Here is a 13,934-nt window from a genome sequence, read left to right as displayed (position 1 = left end):
AGCAGTGTTTCCCACGGATGTGGCCTGTCCGCACGCGTGCTCCCCCTGTCAGTGTCACACTTGGATCGTCGTGGACTCTGCTGCACTTTCTTCTTGACTCTCATCGCCTTCGCCAACGCGGCTCTTTGTAGCCATGGCCATAACCATACAGCGGGTGAACAGGACCGTACGCTCAACATGCGCACCCATGCTTGCCATCGTCGGATTCTCCTGCCTACTCACCATCCTGTTCGTCTTGTATCAGCCAACCCTAGGACCAGGCGCTTTGCAACGAATTGATTGGCAGTCTTGGGAGGTAATCGACTTACCTCTCGACAATGCAGCGGCGGGTAGCTCCCATGAGCAGTCAGCCGATCCGCAAGTCGGGCTGGGCCACGGTGCTGGGGACACCAAGCCTGGGGGAGTAGATTGGTGGAATGTGACGGATAGCATCGACACTGGCGTAGACTTTGCTAGCTTACCTTTGGATGTATGGAACCCGTTGTTGCCGCATAATACTGGCAGTGCGTTACATTGCTGCTTATTCGCTTACATGTGTGCTAACTATGAATCAGTATCTGAAATTACTATTTCTCGATGCATGGTCAGCCCGAGCATGGCTGGCGATATTTGTACGCCGTACACTACCAGCGCAGATGACTCCCACAAGGGCAAGTGGGTACGGATCGACAGGAACTTGGACCGCGAGTCAGGCGCCTGGTATCTCGTACGTCTCTTTGACGATACCACCTGAAGCGTGACGCTTACAGCCTTCTAGCACATATATTACAGAAGGACCCGTCGTCAGGATATACCTCTTATCGACGACGTACTTCTGTTGGGCGACGCCGAGGAGCCTCCAGCACGACCTGACGGCTCGTGGCAGAGAGTATCTCGTTCCACGCGTGATGGCGTTGTTCACGTTCCAAAGCTCTTCTTGTGGTACCACCTGGGAAAGACCCTGCAGGAAATGACAAATGAAGAGCGGCAGAAGGACTTGATAACGGAACTCGATATCCTCTATGGCGAAAATCCTCCTTGGTTCGGTTTCAGTAAGGTCGATCCGCCTATCACTGCAGAACAAGAAGGAAGGATACAAAGCGTGTGGTTGACGTATCGCAGAGGTGTGAAGATTCCTGCAAAAGCGCCACCGCTCCATTTCTCGCACGATGGTAAATTCAAGATCATGCAAGTAGCCGACTTGCACTTCTCCGTTGCCCCAGGAGACTGCAGAGACACGATTTTGTCTCCTTGCACACATTCCGACAATCTAACGAATACTCTCCTTTCACGTGTACTCGACGACGAGAAACCCGACTTGGTGGTGTTCACCGGCGATCAGCTCAACGGCCAGGGTACTTCCTGGGATGCTGGCTCCGTGCTGTCGAAGGTTACGCGCCTGGTGATTGAGAAGAAGATACCGTGGGCCGCAGTCTTCGGTAACCATGATTCTGAAGATGAACTCAGAAATGGAAGGAACGGCCGAGAAGAACAGATCAAGATGATGCAAGCGCTGCCTTACAGTCTGGTGCAAAGGGGACCGAAAGATGTACATGGCGCAGGGAACTACCTACTGAAGGTGAAGAGTGCAGATCCGTATGTATATTCTTGTGAATTTCTATAGGTGATACGTTGCTCATCGAAACACTCAGGTCGAAGACACATCTGTTAACTCTTTATTTCTTAGATTCTGGATCTTATTCGAAAGGTATCCTCGACTGGTTTGGCTTCTTCACCCCGACCGAGTACGACTATATTCGCGAGGTATGTAAATCATCTGAATACCGTCTCTATTGCTCACGTATTTCGTCTCAGAGCCAAACCAACTGGTTCCTTCAGGAATCAGGTATGTTGAAATATTTTGGCATGTCAAGTTCCTTTCCTTACTTTCTATCTTAGCTTCGATCAGGGCCATTGAACGTCCATTCCATCCAGACACCGGCAAAGACTTTGGTGACATTTGGAAACGTCAAGGTGTGGACCAACTGACTCCGGCAACCCGCAAACTAGCAAAGCCAAATGCGTTCATGTTCTTCCACATTCCTCTGTACGTTGCATTCCGTCCCAATAGGTATGGCAGTTATTCTAACGGAACACAGACAAGAAGCCTACGCCAAAGCAGACATCGATCCCGTCACTAACAAGGCTCTCGACGTGGGCAGGCATGGTATGGAACCTGCTGGGTCTGCAAAAAAGAACGAAGGATTCTTTGAGAAGGGGTTGTTGAGAGCGACGGAAAGCGATCATGCCACTAGCAGTGGTATTCCCGAAGTGAAGGTTGTTGGGAATGGACACTGTCACAGTCAGTACAGCACCGATACGCTATTTGATTATGCCTCGCTCATCTCATCCTATACAGTAACGGAGAACTGCAGGCGCGTTAAAGGCATCTGGAATTGCTTTGGAGGAGGAGGGTAAGCTGATTCCCATGCACCTTCAGCCTTATTGATTTACATATGCCCCCGCTTCTAGATCATACTCTGGTTACGGAAAGGTAGGTTTCGACCGTCGCTTCCGTGTATACGAGGTCTCCGATTTCGGCGAGACGATCAAAACCTACAAACACACGGAGAAGGATGAGATTGTAGATGAGATGGCACTGGCTGGCAAGGATGCACCGAGGCTTTCGTCTTAGTTGTCGTGCGGTTAGCCGTTGAGTGGTGTTGTCATTTATATAGATGTGGATTTAATATGTATTTCTATGCGCTGTAGCGTGAAGACAGTCAATGTCGTCGCCCAGTTTATGTGCTATCTAATGTTCACCTTCGATTCATCGTGAATCCCTTTGTAAAACGGCACCGTCTTTTCTTGGGTGCCAGCCTTATATTAACGCTAATCGGCCCAGTGTTTTCAAGCCGGCTGTGGGGCAAGGGTACTGATGAGATACGATGTCCTAAGAATCCATTGGAAAAAGAGCGTTGGTAACGTACATTGAGAACGACGGAGATATGAAAACATGGCTGGTATGTACGTATGGAGCATACGAGATGTGTGTATGAAGGTATAGTAGTAAGCTAGGTGTCGCAGACAGTCATAAAGTATCTAGAAATGAGACGGAAGATTATGTATATTATTTGTATCCGCGATCCACAAAGTTGAAAACGTAGAGGAGAGCGACAGGAGATGAGGTGCAATGGGGAAGGTTTGGTGAGATGATAAATGCGTGAAATGATTTACAGACCCACAGTATCCGAATACGCCCTCATACATCGGTCGTAACATTGAAATAAAGTCCATTGCGTGGGTCCAAGATGAATCAAGGCGAAGTCATCTACTAATCAGCACCATAACACATTAAATATGCCTTCACTTGGCTCTGCCATAGTGTTCAGCGATCAGCACCCGTTAGGGGGTCGAAGCGGGCCTCACATCCAAGGAAGCGTCGAGTTTCATGCTCATACAAACCCGTTTCCAGTTCTCATATCCGGAGACCCAGGAGGAGGCGTCGCTGTACCCCCACTGAACATCGCCTTCAGCGTCATCTCATCTCTCTTCTTTCTCACCCTCTCCGCCTCCTCCGCCCCGCCCGTCATCTTCAACTTCCTCTGGCCCACGAACTCGCCCAGCTCGTTATGCAGTTCACTGGTTGCCCGACTAGCCATTTCCTTCTGGCGATTCTTCTGACTGGCCTCAATGGCTTTCATGCGCTTCTCGGGATCTATGGGCGCGCCCCTGATCTCCATCATCACGGCGGTGACCCCGCCTGCATTCTCGTCCGGAGGCGGGGGGCGGAATAAACCACGCGATTTAGCGGGTGCAGCGCCTCGCAGGGAGATGACTTTCTCAACGTGGCCGTAGACGTCTGATAGTGCCTTGAGATCTTCCAATAGATCTTGAAGCAACTCCTCTTGGTGATTCAAGAAATGCTGCTCCTCGACAACGTTCTGAAGTTCTTCGGCCCATGTCTTTTTCCACATGGGTTTGATGGTCTTCATATGCTCCCTGAGCGCGCCAAGCTCCGTGGCAACGTTTTCGATGTCCTTCTTGATAGATTTCAGGTATGCGGGTTTAGGCGTGACATGTCTCTTCAGAACATCATCTTTGATGCCTTCAACCGTGTCTTGAAGCTTCTCGACTTCGGTAAGAACGTTCTGGCTTCTCCCATCAAGTTTCTTCTTGCCCGTATCGATATACTCTCTCGCACCGCCAACACGTGTTGTAGCAAGTTGCTTTACAGACTGCGTTTGCGTACGAAGCGTGCCCAGAGACTCCTTCGTTTGCTTCATAAACTCGGTATATAGTTGACGCATTATTCCAAGGTCACGGCGGAGATTCTGGACTTCATCGAACTGAGTCTTGAGGTCGCCTACGACACGGCTCGAGTAATCTGAGAGGACCGAAGCGCCGGTCATTTGGGGTTGAAGAGACTGCCCAGTCATCTGGGGCACCATTGGGGGAGGAGGGGGAGGGGATGGAGGGAACGCGTCGTTAGCTACGAAGCGAGAAAGCCGACGAGCTATGCTTTGGAATTGCTTGTCGGTCGGTCGGCTAGTAGAAGGCGTGCTTTCGCCTAAGGGGTGGGCGATGATAGGTGATGGGGGGCTTCGTGCATTGTGGACTACCGCAGATCGTAATTCTTTCAAATCTTGCGATAACGTCAATATTTGGGCGTCGATATGTTGCTTGATTTGGTCAAGAGCTACCATAGCGCCATAACATTGATCAGCCAGGGCAAATCGACAACAGAAGGCAGGTGAACTCACGTTCGATATTTAAGGAGAGTAGACACTTCTCTTTGACTTCATCTACATCCTCAAGTTCGTACTGAACGCCACTCGAAGGATCTTGAATATATATAGCAGGGAAATTCTCCAACCCGGGGTTGTAGGAAAACTTATCAACAAATAGCATGCGCAACGAAGCGAACGACAACCCAGGTTCGATAACCACTTTCTTGACTTCTCGACCGAGTTGAAGGAACACGGGAATGCGTGTGGGATCGGATGATGAAGACTGGTCACTCGCACCATTTTCGACGACCGGTTCAACTTGAGGAGGGCCAGATGATGCGGCGGTAGAGGGCTCAGGACTTTTAGAGGGCGTGCGAGGTAGGGGGGGAGGTGGTGTACTGGCCCGCGGCTCAATGTGGTCTTTCCTCGCCCGTGCTCGAGCTCGAGTACTTCCATCCCTCCGGATACTTCCCAATTTCGTCACGGCACTCTCCTCGCGTTGTGGTTCGACCTCTTCATCATCCACTTCTGTCAGCACTGCAAGCTCGCCTGGGGTCAGAGCAGACCCAGCTGCCAATAAAGACCGTCGATTAGCATTATTCCCTCCACGCCCCGACTTTTCCCTGCTCGCACCGGCACCGCCTGTCATGCGCGTAATATTATAGGAAGAGAACCGTTTAGAGGCGCGTCGCTCGAGAGTGTCGCTCTTTTTTAGCGCGGCAAGCGACGCTTGCTCGGGACCTGCAAGCAATGATGAGGGCGGAATCGGTGGAGGCGGAGGCGGAGGTGATGGGAGGGAGGATTGATTTTGAGACGGGGACGGAGAGGAATTTTGGGAATCAAGTTGTATGTCGGGGCTCGACGGTTCGACGACGACGGTAGGTGCAGAAGGGGGGGCCATAGGTTTGTCGACAAGAGAATAACGCTTGATGAACGCTGGAACGGCGGATGCAGGGACGGGCGGTGGGGTATCGGGAGGTGGTTCGTTCGGTGGAGGCGTAGAAGGCCCTGCACGAAGGGATACTGGTACTTGGTTCGGGGAGTCCACTGATGGCACAGACTTCTGCCTTCGATGTTGCCCAGTAGAAGGGGTCGTTGTCGCTTCTTCAGTGTACGAGTCTCCGCCGTTCGAAGGAGACATTGCGAACCCACCTACGAATCTCTCGTCTCCGTTTCCATTTATGTAAGGCGCAGGGGGTGGTGGTGTATTCTGGCTATTTGAGATGTCCCTTCTGCGACTAGACTGTGCGCTACGACGTGATATGGAATCTCTTTCAGGGGGACGGTCGCCACCTTCGATAGTCCCCTTCGAAGCAGTAGAACGATGCGAGCCTTCGCGTCGAGAAAGTCTCTCGGAGCGCGACGACCTGCTGTCGTTCCGCTCATGACCGGGGGGCTGGTCAGACTTGTGCCGGTGCTCAGACACGATGCGCCTATATATTGATTGCTTCCCGCGGAGACCCTGAAGGAGGTTGGTGATAATCTGGCGCACTATGGGGAGGAATCGCTCCAAGTTCTCGGGGGTTGCGTCTTCAGCTAGGCAGGCCTCAAGGACGGTACGAAGATCCTCAGGTACGGACAGCAATTCACTTGAGACAACCACTATATGAGCCCAGATTAATGCACGCAGACAAAGCATGATTTGCGCACCGCATATCGATATTGAAGGCGCTGAAGGCAGCGACTGCCGCATTGAAGTCATTCCCCAACCTAACATACACGTCGCTGACCTGATTCTCGTCCATTTTCAGTTGACTCCATGATGTGAGCGCTTCGAGTAGCTGCTTGATGGCCACCAGCAGTCGGGTTACGGCAGATTCCACCGCAGGCTATTAAATGTACATCAGTTTCGAGACAAGCCACTGGAAAAGTGAGAGGACAAGGCCCATACATGCGATGCTGACCGACTTCTGCCAGAATGGTTGGATGATATTGACTGATTATCCTTGCGAGAGAGGTGGCCCGGATTGGTCTTTGCGAGCTCCATGTCCATAGACATTTGTACGATGTTGGGGGGCTGCGCGATGGGGACTAGTCAAATAGTATCATAAAGCAGTCGGACGAGCAAGTGCGCCTGGGTGCAACGCTTGAACCGCGAGCTCAAGGCGAGTGTCTCGGCTGCTGAGGCCCATATCGATGTTTGGCTGCATAGCTCTAACCAAACAAAGGCGAGGCCCTTGTGATCATCAGGGGCACTTGGCTTTACCAACTTCGCATAGACGCAGTTGGCGTCTTGAAGTATAAGCCAAATGTTCCAGTAGAGCACATCGCCGAAGTAATGACAGTTACAGTTGCACTCACTACAGAAGTCTAGACTATACAGAGCAGAACAAAGCCTACAACAACATATACCAAAAAAACCAATACAATAAAATACAAAGAACATACAGTACACAAGCATCGAAAACAAGATCATTATATAGTGACGACCAAGCAGAGGAGAAGTAAACGGAAAGTTGATCGAGGGAAGGGGATAAAGTCCAAATCAAGACGGAATTAGTCAATACAGCCCCAACTCATTGGGCGAAAACGCGACCTGAGCATTAGGCGGAGGTGTCGTATTCCCGAAGGACCCCCTGCCACTCGCAGCCGTAGCCCTCCCATCCTCCGGTGATCTGGCATAGGATCTGCGAGACGCAGGGATTGTGTGCGACGCGCTCCTCCAGTGTTTAAACCGCCCGGAGACACGGGTAAGGACGTTGCCCTTCCTCGCGATCGACCCATTAGAACGGGCGTGGTTTTTTGTAGTAGACGAGGCGGAGGGTGACTGGGGATAATGGCTTTTCGTTACGCCCCCTCCTGTACTCCGGCGTTCTTCTTTCCCATACGCATTAGCCAGGTTTCGTCCAGGCCGCGGAACATCCACCCGAACCCAGTGAGGGGTTAGTATAAATTTGGCGATCGGTTCTGGTATGAATGGCATCCTGCTTTCTCTATAACGTGGTAGTAGGTGATATGGGTCTTTCGCGACTTGAAATTGTAGTACAGGGGAGCTATTTGCACTCCAAAAACACGTCTGTGGTATATGTAGATGAAGACGCGTTCGAACTGTCCCAAGACGCGTCCAAATCGTATTCAGAGCGAGGGACGAGCTATTGACGCTTCGTCGGGTGCAGAGCGATGCGAACAAACGACCCGAGGTAAACCTATGACTTGCGTTGCGTCCTAAGGTGGTTCTGGTAATACAGATATTCGTCGTTGGTCGTGGTCAATCGTGAGGATGAAGTGAGAACGGGGAGCAGATTTGGTGAAATGGCAGGGGAGGCCACCAGAACTCTCCTCGAGGCTCCCATCGCCTTTTATCGGGTATCTGTTGACCTGATCCGCTAGACCACAATAGTAAGCAAGAAGGGCTTCGGAACGTATAAGTCACTCATGGATGACCGGTGACCGCCTACATATCTGATCCTTTGTTCTGATCAGTTCCTATTGATAGGGCAGTCTTTGCAGTTTGTACATATATAGCTTGAGCTAAACTGCCAAGTTACAGCGCCAGACTCCAGTGGCACTGGCCGTTCGACTGGATTTGTATCCTGATTGTCATTTTTTCAGAAGACCGGTGGTGCCCGAATTGCCGTGAAGGCGAATCCCTCCAGACAATGCACCATGGATCCGTTGTTACCATGGAGGTCTTCGATTTTGGTGTGGCTGTCCGAGAAGCAGCAAAGAGGCATGTGGAGTAGCTCCGAGAACAAAGTAACGAATAGTGCGCCCTACGACTCCATTGTACTTGTTATTTGTAGGTCCAAAAATTATCACCGGGCGCACCGATTAGTATTCGAGCCCGATGATCCACTAGGATCATTGTTTGCTTTTGTTACGAAGTTGCCCTGGTAGTTACTGGTAAACTAGACTCCCGGACTATCGAGTCATCGTCAACTTGTCGGTCTAGGATTAGTACCGTTTGGACTTACGCTGTGGTGGACTACAAGCAAACCCAGTAACGATGCTAGCCAAATACTGCGAGGGACCAAAGACAAAAGCACTAAAGAGACAATTAGTGGTATCGCCGATGTGACGCTTCGGCTCGTGTCGCGTATCTAATCCAATTTCAACCTTAATTCACGGCGGTAACTCAAGTATCACATATACGACACGAAATAGAGAAATCCAATCAAGAGACTATCCATAAGCAGTTCATCGTATATCTGCCCAAGACGCAGACTCCCCAATGACTGTACGTTTGATTGTAGAGGTATCGGCTCCAGTGGTAGGCGTGGCAGTGGTTGATCTCCCGCCTTTCGAAGACTCTGTCTGTTTCTTGTGTTTACGGGGGTGACCCGGGGGAGCGACTGCGGAAAGGAGTCGCGCGTTCCATTGACCAAGAGGCACTCTATAGTACGAAGAGTGCCGAGAAGTATCCGGAAGCTGTTACAGCTATCACGGCGAGTGGTGGGTGGGGTTACATTTCTTGGGGATGGGAGTCATGAAGAAAGAGAGTTCGAGGTGATCAAAGGAATTCTATGCGCTGAATTGGGTAGATCGGGGTTCGCCTCCCAGAGTCGGTAAGTCCAAGCCCAACTTGAGCCCAATATACAATTGGAGAATGCGCCGCATCGTGGTCCATCAATCATTACTTGAGACCTAGCCGTATATCTTTCGTAGGTGAGTGATTGCGCGCGAGACACAGGTGTTAGAAAAATGTTCACAGGTACGACAAGCAATCTTTGATCATTTCGTAGTTGGGTTCAACTGGGTGCAAGCGGTTGCTCTCGCAATCGTCGAAGACCGAGCCTTGAGAAGACGGGGATGCTTGGGCCTGACGTAGAACGCTCGGAAATTCAAGAATCCAGAGGTACTCAGAAGACCTGCTAAACGGCTTCCAATGGTCCGGTGTGTGTACGTCCGTAGCAGCAGCTAATATGGATCCGCGGGCCGCGCCGGCGGTAGCTCGCTTCGAAGTGCTAGGGCAAGGATTCAGTGTATATTCCTAGACTAGGTAGATGGCTAGCTATTACTTGCGTAGAATCTATGAGCGCTAGGAGGGCGCATATGAGTTCTCATCAATATGCACCCAGTGCGTACACCGTAAGCTCAGAGAATTAGGCGCGCGCCACGTCAGCAAGTCTCATTGACGGAAGTTGAACAACCTTCGCCAAATTACGGTCTTAAATCATCAAATCTCTACCAAAAGTGCCGCTTTCTTGGGGCAAACCAACTACGGCAAGCAAAATCCACACTTCCCATGATTCAGAATTGTGGAAAAGAGGCCAGTTCAGCCAGAAAAAAACACGACCGAGCCTCCAAAGTACGCAGAATTTGTTTGGCCTTATTTGCACGGGCCTTGAACCCTTTAGAGCATGATTGCTCGCTACGCTCGCAATCAGGGAACATATACTTCATGAACCTCAGGCTGCCGAACCATGGTGAGAGAATAGAAACTGACATTTGACGCTTCCGCTGGTCGCGTGGTTTGACCGGAGTTTGAGCAACCAGCCCAGCTGCGCAGGGGACCGTCTATTTATCATCATGCGATGTGATGTTGAAGGATTGAGACTTGGCTGAAGCATCTAGAGAATGGTGAAAAAGAGTTGGATCACGGTTTTCATCGTTTTTGTTGATGTCGCCGTCGTTCTCGGTCAACCAACGGTCAACCGTAACAGTATGGGCGCTTGATCGCCAAATCGGGCGGTTAGCATTCAATTCACCGGGCAGAGTGGCCAGCCCGAGCTCCCTTTTATCAAACTTGTCTGTGATTTCCAAGTACTACCGTGTGCGATGTTGACAGTGATGAGCCACTGCTTCACGTCAGGGAGTGGCGTAATAGACACGCCAAATTTCTTCAAGGCGTCGAGATAGCAACTTTACAGTGATTGCAGCTAAGGATTTCAAGCTGTACTAAACAAAGGCACGAGAGAATTGATAAACATAAGCCAGCACCTATACACGAATGGAGAAGGAAACAACTATAGCTAGCACAGATATGGGGAGAGCGTCGCGTAACAAACGTGGATTATTAATTAAGTAGATATGCAAGATGGAGATATGCTCAATGTTGTGTTATCCAACGAAACGACTGGTGCGAATCCGAATGAGAGCGAGAGAAAGGAGAGTAGGCACCACGGGTAGTTCTATCGAACACCGGCGGTATATCATGTGGGATGTCGTTAGACAGTAGGGCCGATCGAACTGCGAGGTAGATCGAGCGATGGTATGTGTCATGGGTGATAGGTCTTCTCCACCATGGGGTGATCCTCGTTGAATTTCTCCGTCCGCGAGAGGTCACCGTCAACTGCGTTACTATGTATATCAAGTGACGGGTGAAGGTGCATATCAAGTGAATGGCCATTGTTGATTGATACACCGTCTGTCCGTTGGTCAAGGTTTCCTGGGGTCACTGGGCGAGACGCAAGGCCAGGTCCGCTTGAAGACGTTGCAGTTACCGTTGAAACGATATGCTGATTGGTAGGATAGTATGACCGTCTTTGCATCTTTTTGAAGTCATATGAAGTGAACCTATGAATAAGAAGAGTAAGCGAAAGCCAAAAGAAGGCTTAGCTAGAAGGCGCACTGTTCCTCCATCTGCCTCATCTCCGCGCTCAAGTTATCCTGATTCGCTTTCCGTGCTTTAGCCTTGAGGGGGTTGTCTTCTAGAAGGAGTTCTTCCAATTCATGTGAAGCGTCGAAATTGGCTTTCTTAGCCTGTAAACCGTGATGAGCCTCGATTTGTAGACTAATCAGTCCAGGAAGATGAAACTCACGTCGGGTATGAACGGGGATATTTGCTCCTTGCTCTCCAACGTATCCCAGTCGATGGACTTAAACCAAGGGTGCCGGCTAAATTCTTGGAAACCCTCGCCATTGGGTTTACACCCGAAGCGTTTGGTTACATCGCGCTCCAATAACTACCGCGGAAGTCATGACAATGGGTCGAACTCTTAGTAGAAGGTAACGTACCCCTCGAATGACTTGCAGGCCAGCTCGGCTGCATTTCTTTTCTGCGTCCTCGGGGTATTTTAGGGGGTCCTTGGATATGCTGTAGGTAAGGTCGCTGTTCGAACGTCCCCTGAACGGCCGTCGTCCAAAGATGAGTTCATATGCACAGACACCCAATGACCACCAATCGATGTAGTACGTATAACCGCGTTTCGTTAGGATCTCCTATAAAACAAAGTAAAGCATATACGGGGAAGAAAGAAATATGTCAGGGCCGATGAACGGGGAGCCGGAAGCAAGCCGAAGACGTACCGGTGCCTATTCGTCGGAATTAGAGCCACGGCTGAGCTGGGAAGACGTGAAACACGTACCATATACGCCATTGACCCAGCGACACTGTTGAGCTTACGGTCTGAAAAGTGGACGGCGATGTTGAAGTCGGTCAGATGAGCATTGCCGCGTTCATCAAGAAGAATGTTATCGGGTTTTAAATCCCTAGAATATAGATGATGGGGTAGTCAGGGTGCATGCTCGGAGTTACACGAAGGGGATTTAGTCACCGATGCATTATCTTGTTCTCATGAAGAAAGGCGAGGCCAGAGGATATTTGGGCAACGTAGAAACGTACAGTCTCTTCGCTCAGCGAGCCAAGTCGTTCCAAGTGGACTGGATGGAATGAGAAGGACTTTTCCAATAAATACCGCAGAGAACGTACATCGTAAATCCCCTCCTAGCATAAGGTCCAGCACAAAGAAGCAGTTCTCGTCGTCTTGGAATGCATACCGTAAGTTGACGATGAAGGGGTGGTCAATCTAGAAGGATGGTAAGGGGGTGTCTGAACAGTAATGGGGGGTGGCTGACCTCCTCTAGCAATCGTCGCTCTTGTATTACATTGGGAACTGCTTTCATCTTGACACATTTCGTCTTGTTGATGTACTTCAAGGCGTAGAGATCCCGCGTCTGCTTGTGCTGTACCACACGGACCTATGGTGGGTGTGGTGTGGGTAAAGGAGCTGTTGTTGTGGAATACGAGCTTACCTTCCCGAAGGCTCCCTTTCCGACGCAGCGCAGCAGGACGAAGTGGAATAGATTGACTTCACCGTCGAAGTCAATGGGCTATTGGTACGGAGGGGCGTTACTGTGATGCGAAAGCTTGATGGACGTGTTATGCGCACCTGTGGTCGACAGCAGACAGCACCCATCGTGGTTCGTTACAAATCGTCGCAGAGGAGGAAAACAAGGAAGTCTTCGAATGTGAGAGTAAGATAAAAACAAAGGAGAGGGTATACAGTCAGGCTTCTAAATTGAAGGCCAGAACGAGGAGGAGGTGTGAGAGCAAAGGAAACAGTGGCTGTCACGCTGATGTGACGCCGTCACCAGGTGTCGCCCCCTTGATCTCCAGTAATTTCAATTCTTCGTCGCACAAATTTTGAAAACATATGGCAGCCATGCCCCCTTTGCCAGACTTTTTGCGGCCGCTAGTACTTTCTGGCCCTTCGGGAGTCGGGAAGAGCACCCTGCTCCAGCGTCTCTTCACCGAATTTCCCGACAAGTTTGGTTTTAGTGTCTCTCGTATGTAGCTGTTGAACCGCATGGGCGTTGCCACAAACTGACCTGGAAATCCATCACAGACACGACACGATCCCCACGTCCGGGCGAGATCCATGGAAAGCAATATTTCTTCGTTCCCCGCCCCACTTTCGAGCAACTTATCAAAGAGGGTGCATTTATCGAGCATGCCGAATTCTCTGGAAACTATTATGGCACTAGTTTTGAAACCGTTCGCAGCGTTACAGCTGCAGGTAGACGATGCATCTTGGACATCGAGGCACAGGTGTGTATATTCGTCTCGACTCTATTTCACTCTCGTCGAATCCGATCGGCGCATGGCACCAGGGTGTCCGACAGATAAAAAAGACGACTCTAGACCCTGTCTATCTATTTATCTCCCCGCCATCGCTCAAATCGCTCCGAGACCGCCTGAAGGGACGTGGAACGGAGACGGAAGAGTCGATGAAGAAACGCCTTGCCACGGCGCTCAAGGAAATCGAGTACGCAAAGCAGCCGAAAGCGCACGACTTTGTGGTGATAAATGATGATTTGGATCGCGCATACGACCTCTTGCGCAAGATTGTGTTTGGACAGGTGGCCGAGGGAGATGTATTGCCCCCACTTGATGATACTGAGGAGAAAGTTGAGCCTTCGCCACAGGTGCAGGCATAATGATGATTTTTGTAGTGTACGGACGTCAGACTTGTAATCTCTTGTGCAGTACGCTGAGGTCTCTATATAGCTGCGCAAGAAACGCGGCGCTCTATAAATTGCAGCGTAGGAAATACTTCCAGGTACAGCGTTGCCAAGTCAACGGCCCGATTTCTAATCGATTTGTAAGCATCTTGGCTGGCGCTC

The 13,934-nt window shown here is 50.5% G+C and overlaps 4 protein-coding genes across 4 annotated transcripts; 2 read left to right on the top strand and 2 right to left on the bottom strand.

Annotated features, from left to right (window-relative positions):
- Positions 1-133: 133 nt before the first annotated feature.
- Positions 134-2,614, top strand: PC9H_006359 (uncharacterized protein; the record flags this gene model as incomplete). Its single annotated transcript, XM_036775909.1, has 9 exons — positions 134-503; positions 555-706; positions 758-1,575; positions 1,632-1,743; positions 1,795-1,825; positions 1,879-2,026; positions 2,079-2,281; positions 2,339-2,393; positions 2,452-2,614. The coding sequence occupies 9 exons, from the start codon at positions 134-136 to the stop codon at positions 2,612-2,614; spliced, it is 2,052 nt and encodes a 683-aa protein (XP_036631928.1).
- A 760-nt stretch (positions 2,615-3,374) lies between these two features.
- BUD6 (Bud site selection protein 6) lies at positions 3,375-6,648 on the bottom strand (the record flags this gene model as incomplete). The annotated part of the gene is made up of 5 exons (XM_036775908.1): positions 3,375-4,618; positions 4,683-5,058; positions 5,161-6,238; positions 6,300-6,478; positions 6,541-6,648. 5 exons carry the CDS (start codon positions 6,646-6,648, stop codon positions 3,375-3,377), a joined length of 2,985 nt encoding a protein of 994 aa, XP_036631927.1.
- Positions 6,649-10,807: 4,159 nt separating this feature from the next.
- PC9H_006357 (uncharacterized protein) lies at positions 10,808-12,727 on the bottom strand (the record flags this gene model as incomplete). Its single annotated transcript, XM_036775907.1, has 10 exons — positions 10,808-11,105; positions 11,161-11,291; positions 11,351-11,494; positions 11,547-11,750; positions 11,891-12,020; positions 12,086-12,191; positions 12,241-12,337; positions 12,387-12,509; positions 12,564-12,641; positions 12,701-12,727. 10 exons carry the CDS (start codon positions 12,725-12,727, stop codon positions 10,808-10,810), a joined length of 1,338 nt encoding a protein of 445 aa, XP_036631926.1.
- Positions 12,728-12,973: 246 nt separating this feature from the next.
- Positions 12,974-13,748, top strand: PC9H_006356 (uncharacterized protein; the record flags this gene model as incomplete). Its single annotated transcript, XM_036775906.1, has 3 exons — positions 12,974-13,097; positions 13,157-13,359; positions 13,422-13,748. 3 exons carry the CDS (start codon positions 12,974-12,976, stop codon positions 13,746-13,748), a joined length of 654 nt encoding a protein of 217 aa, XP_036631925.1.
- Positions 13,749-13,934: the final 186 nt, after the last annotated feature.

The sequence above is a fragment of the Pleurotus ostreatus genome, assembly GCF_014466165.1.
Source record: "Pleurotus ostreatus strain PC9 chromosome Unknown scaffold_4, whole genome shotgun sequence".
NCBI lineage: Eukaryota > Fungi > Basidiomycota > Agaricomycetes > Agaricales > Pleurotaceae > Pleurotus > Pleurotus ostreatus.
Note: the sequence above shows the minus strand (reverse complement) of the source record. Positions and strands in the feature narration are given on the sequence as shown.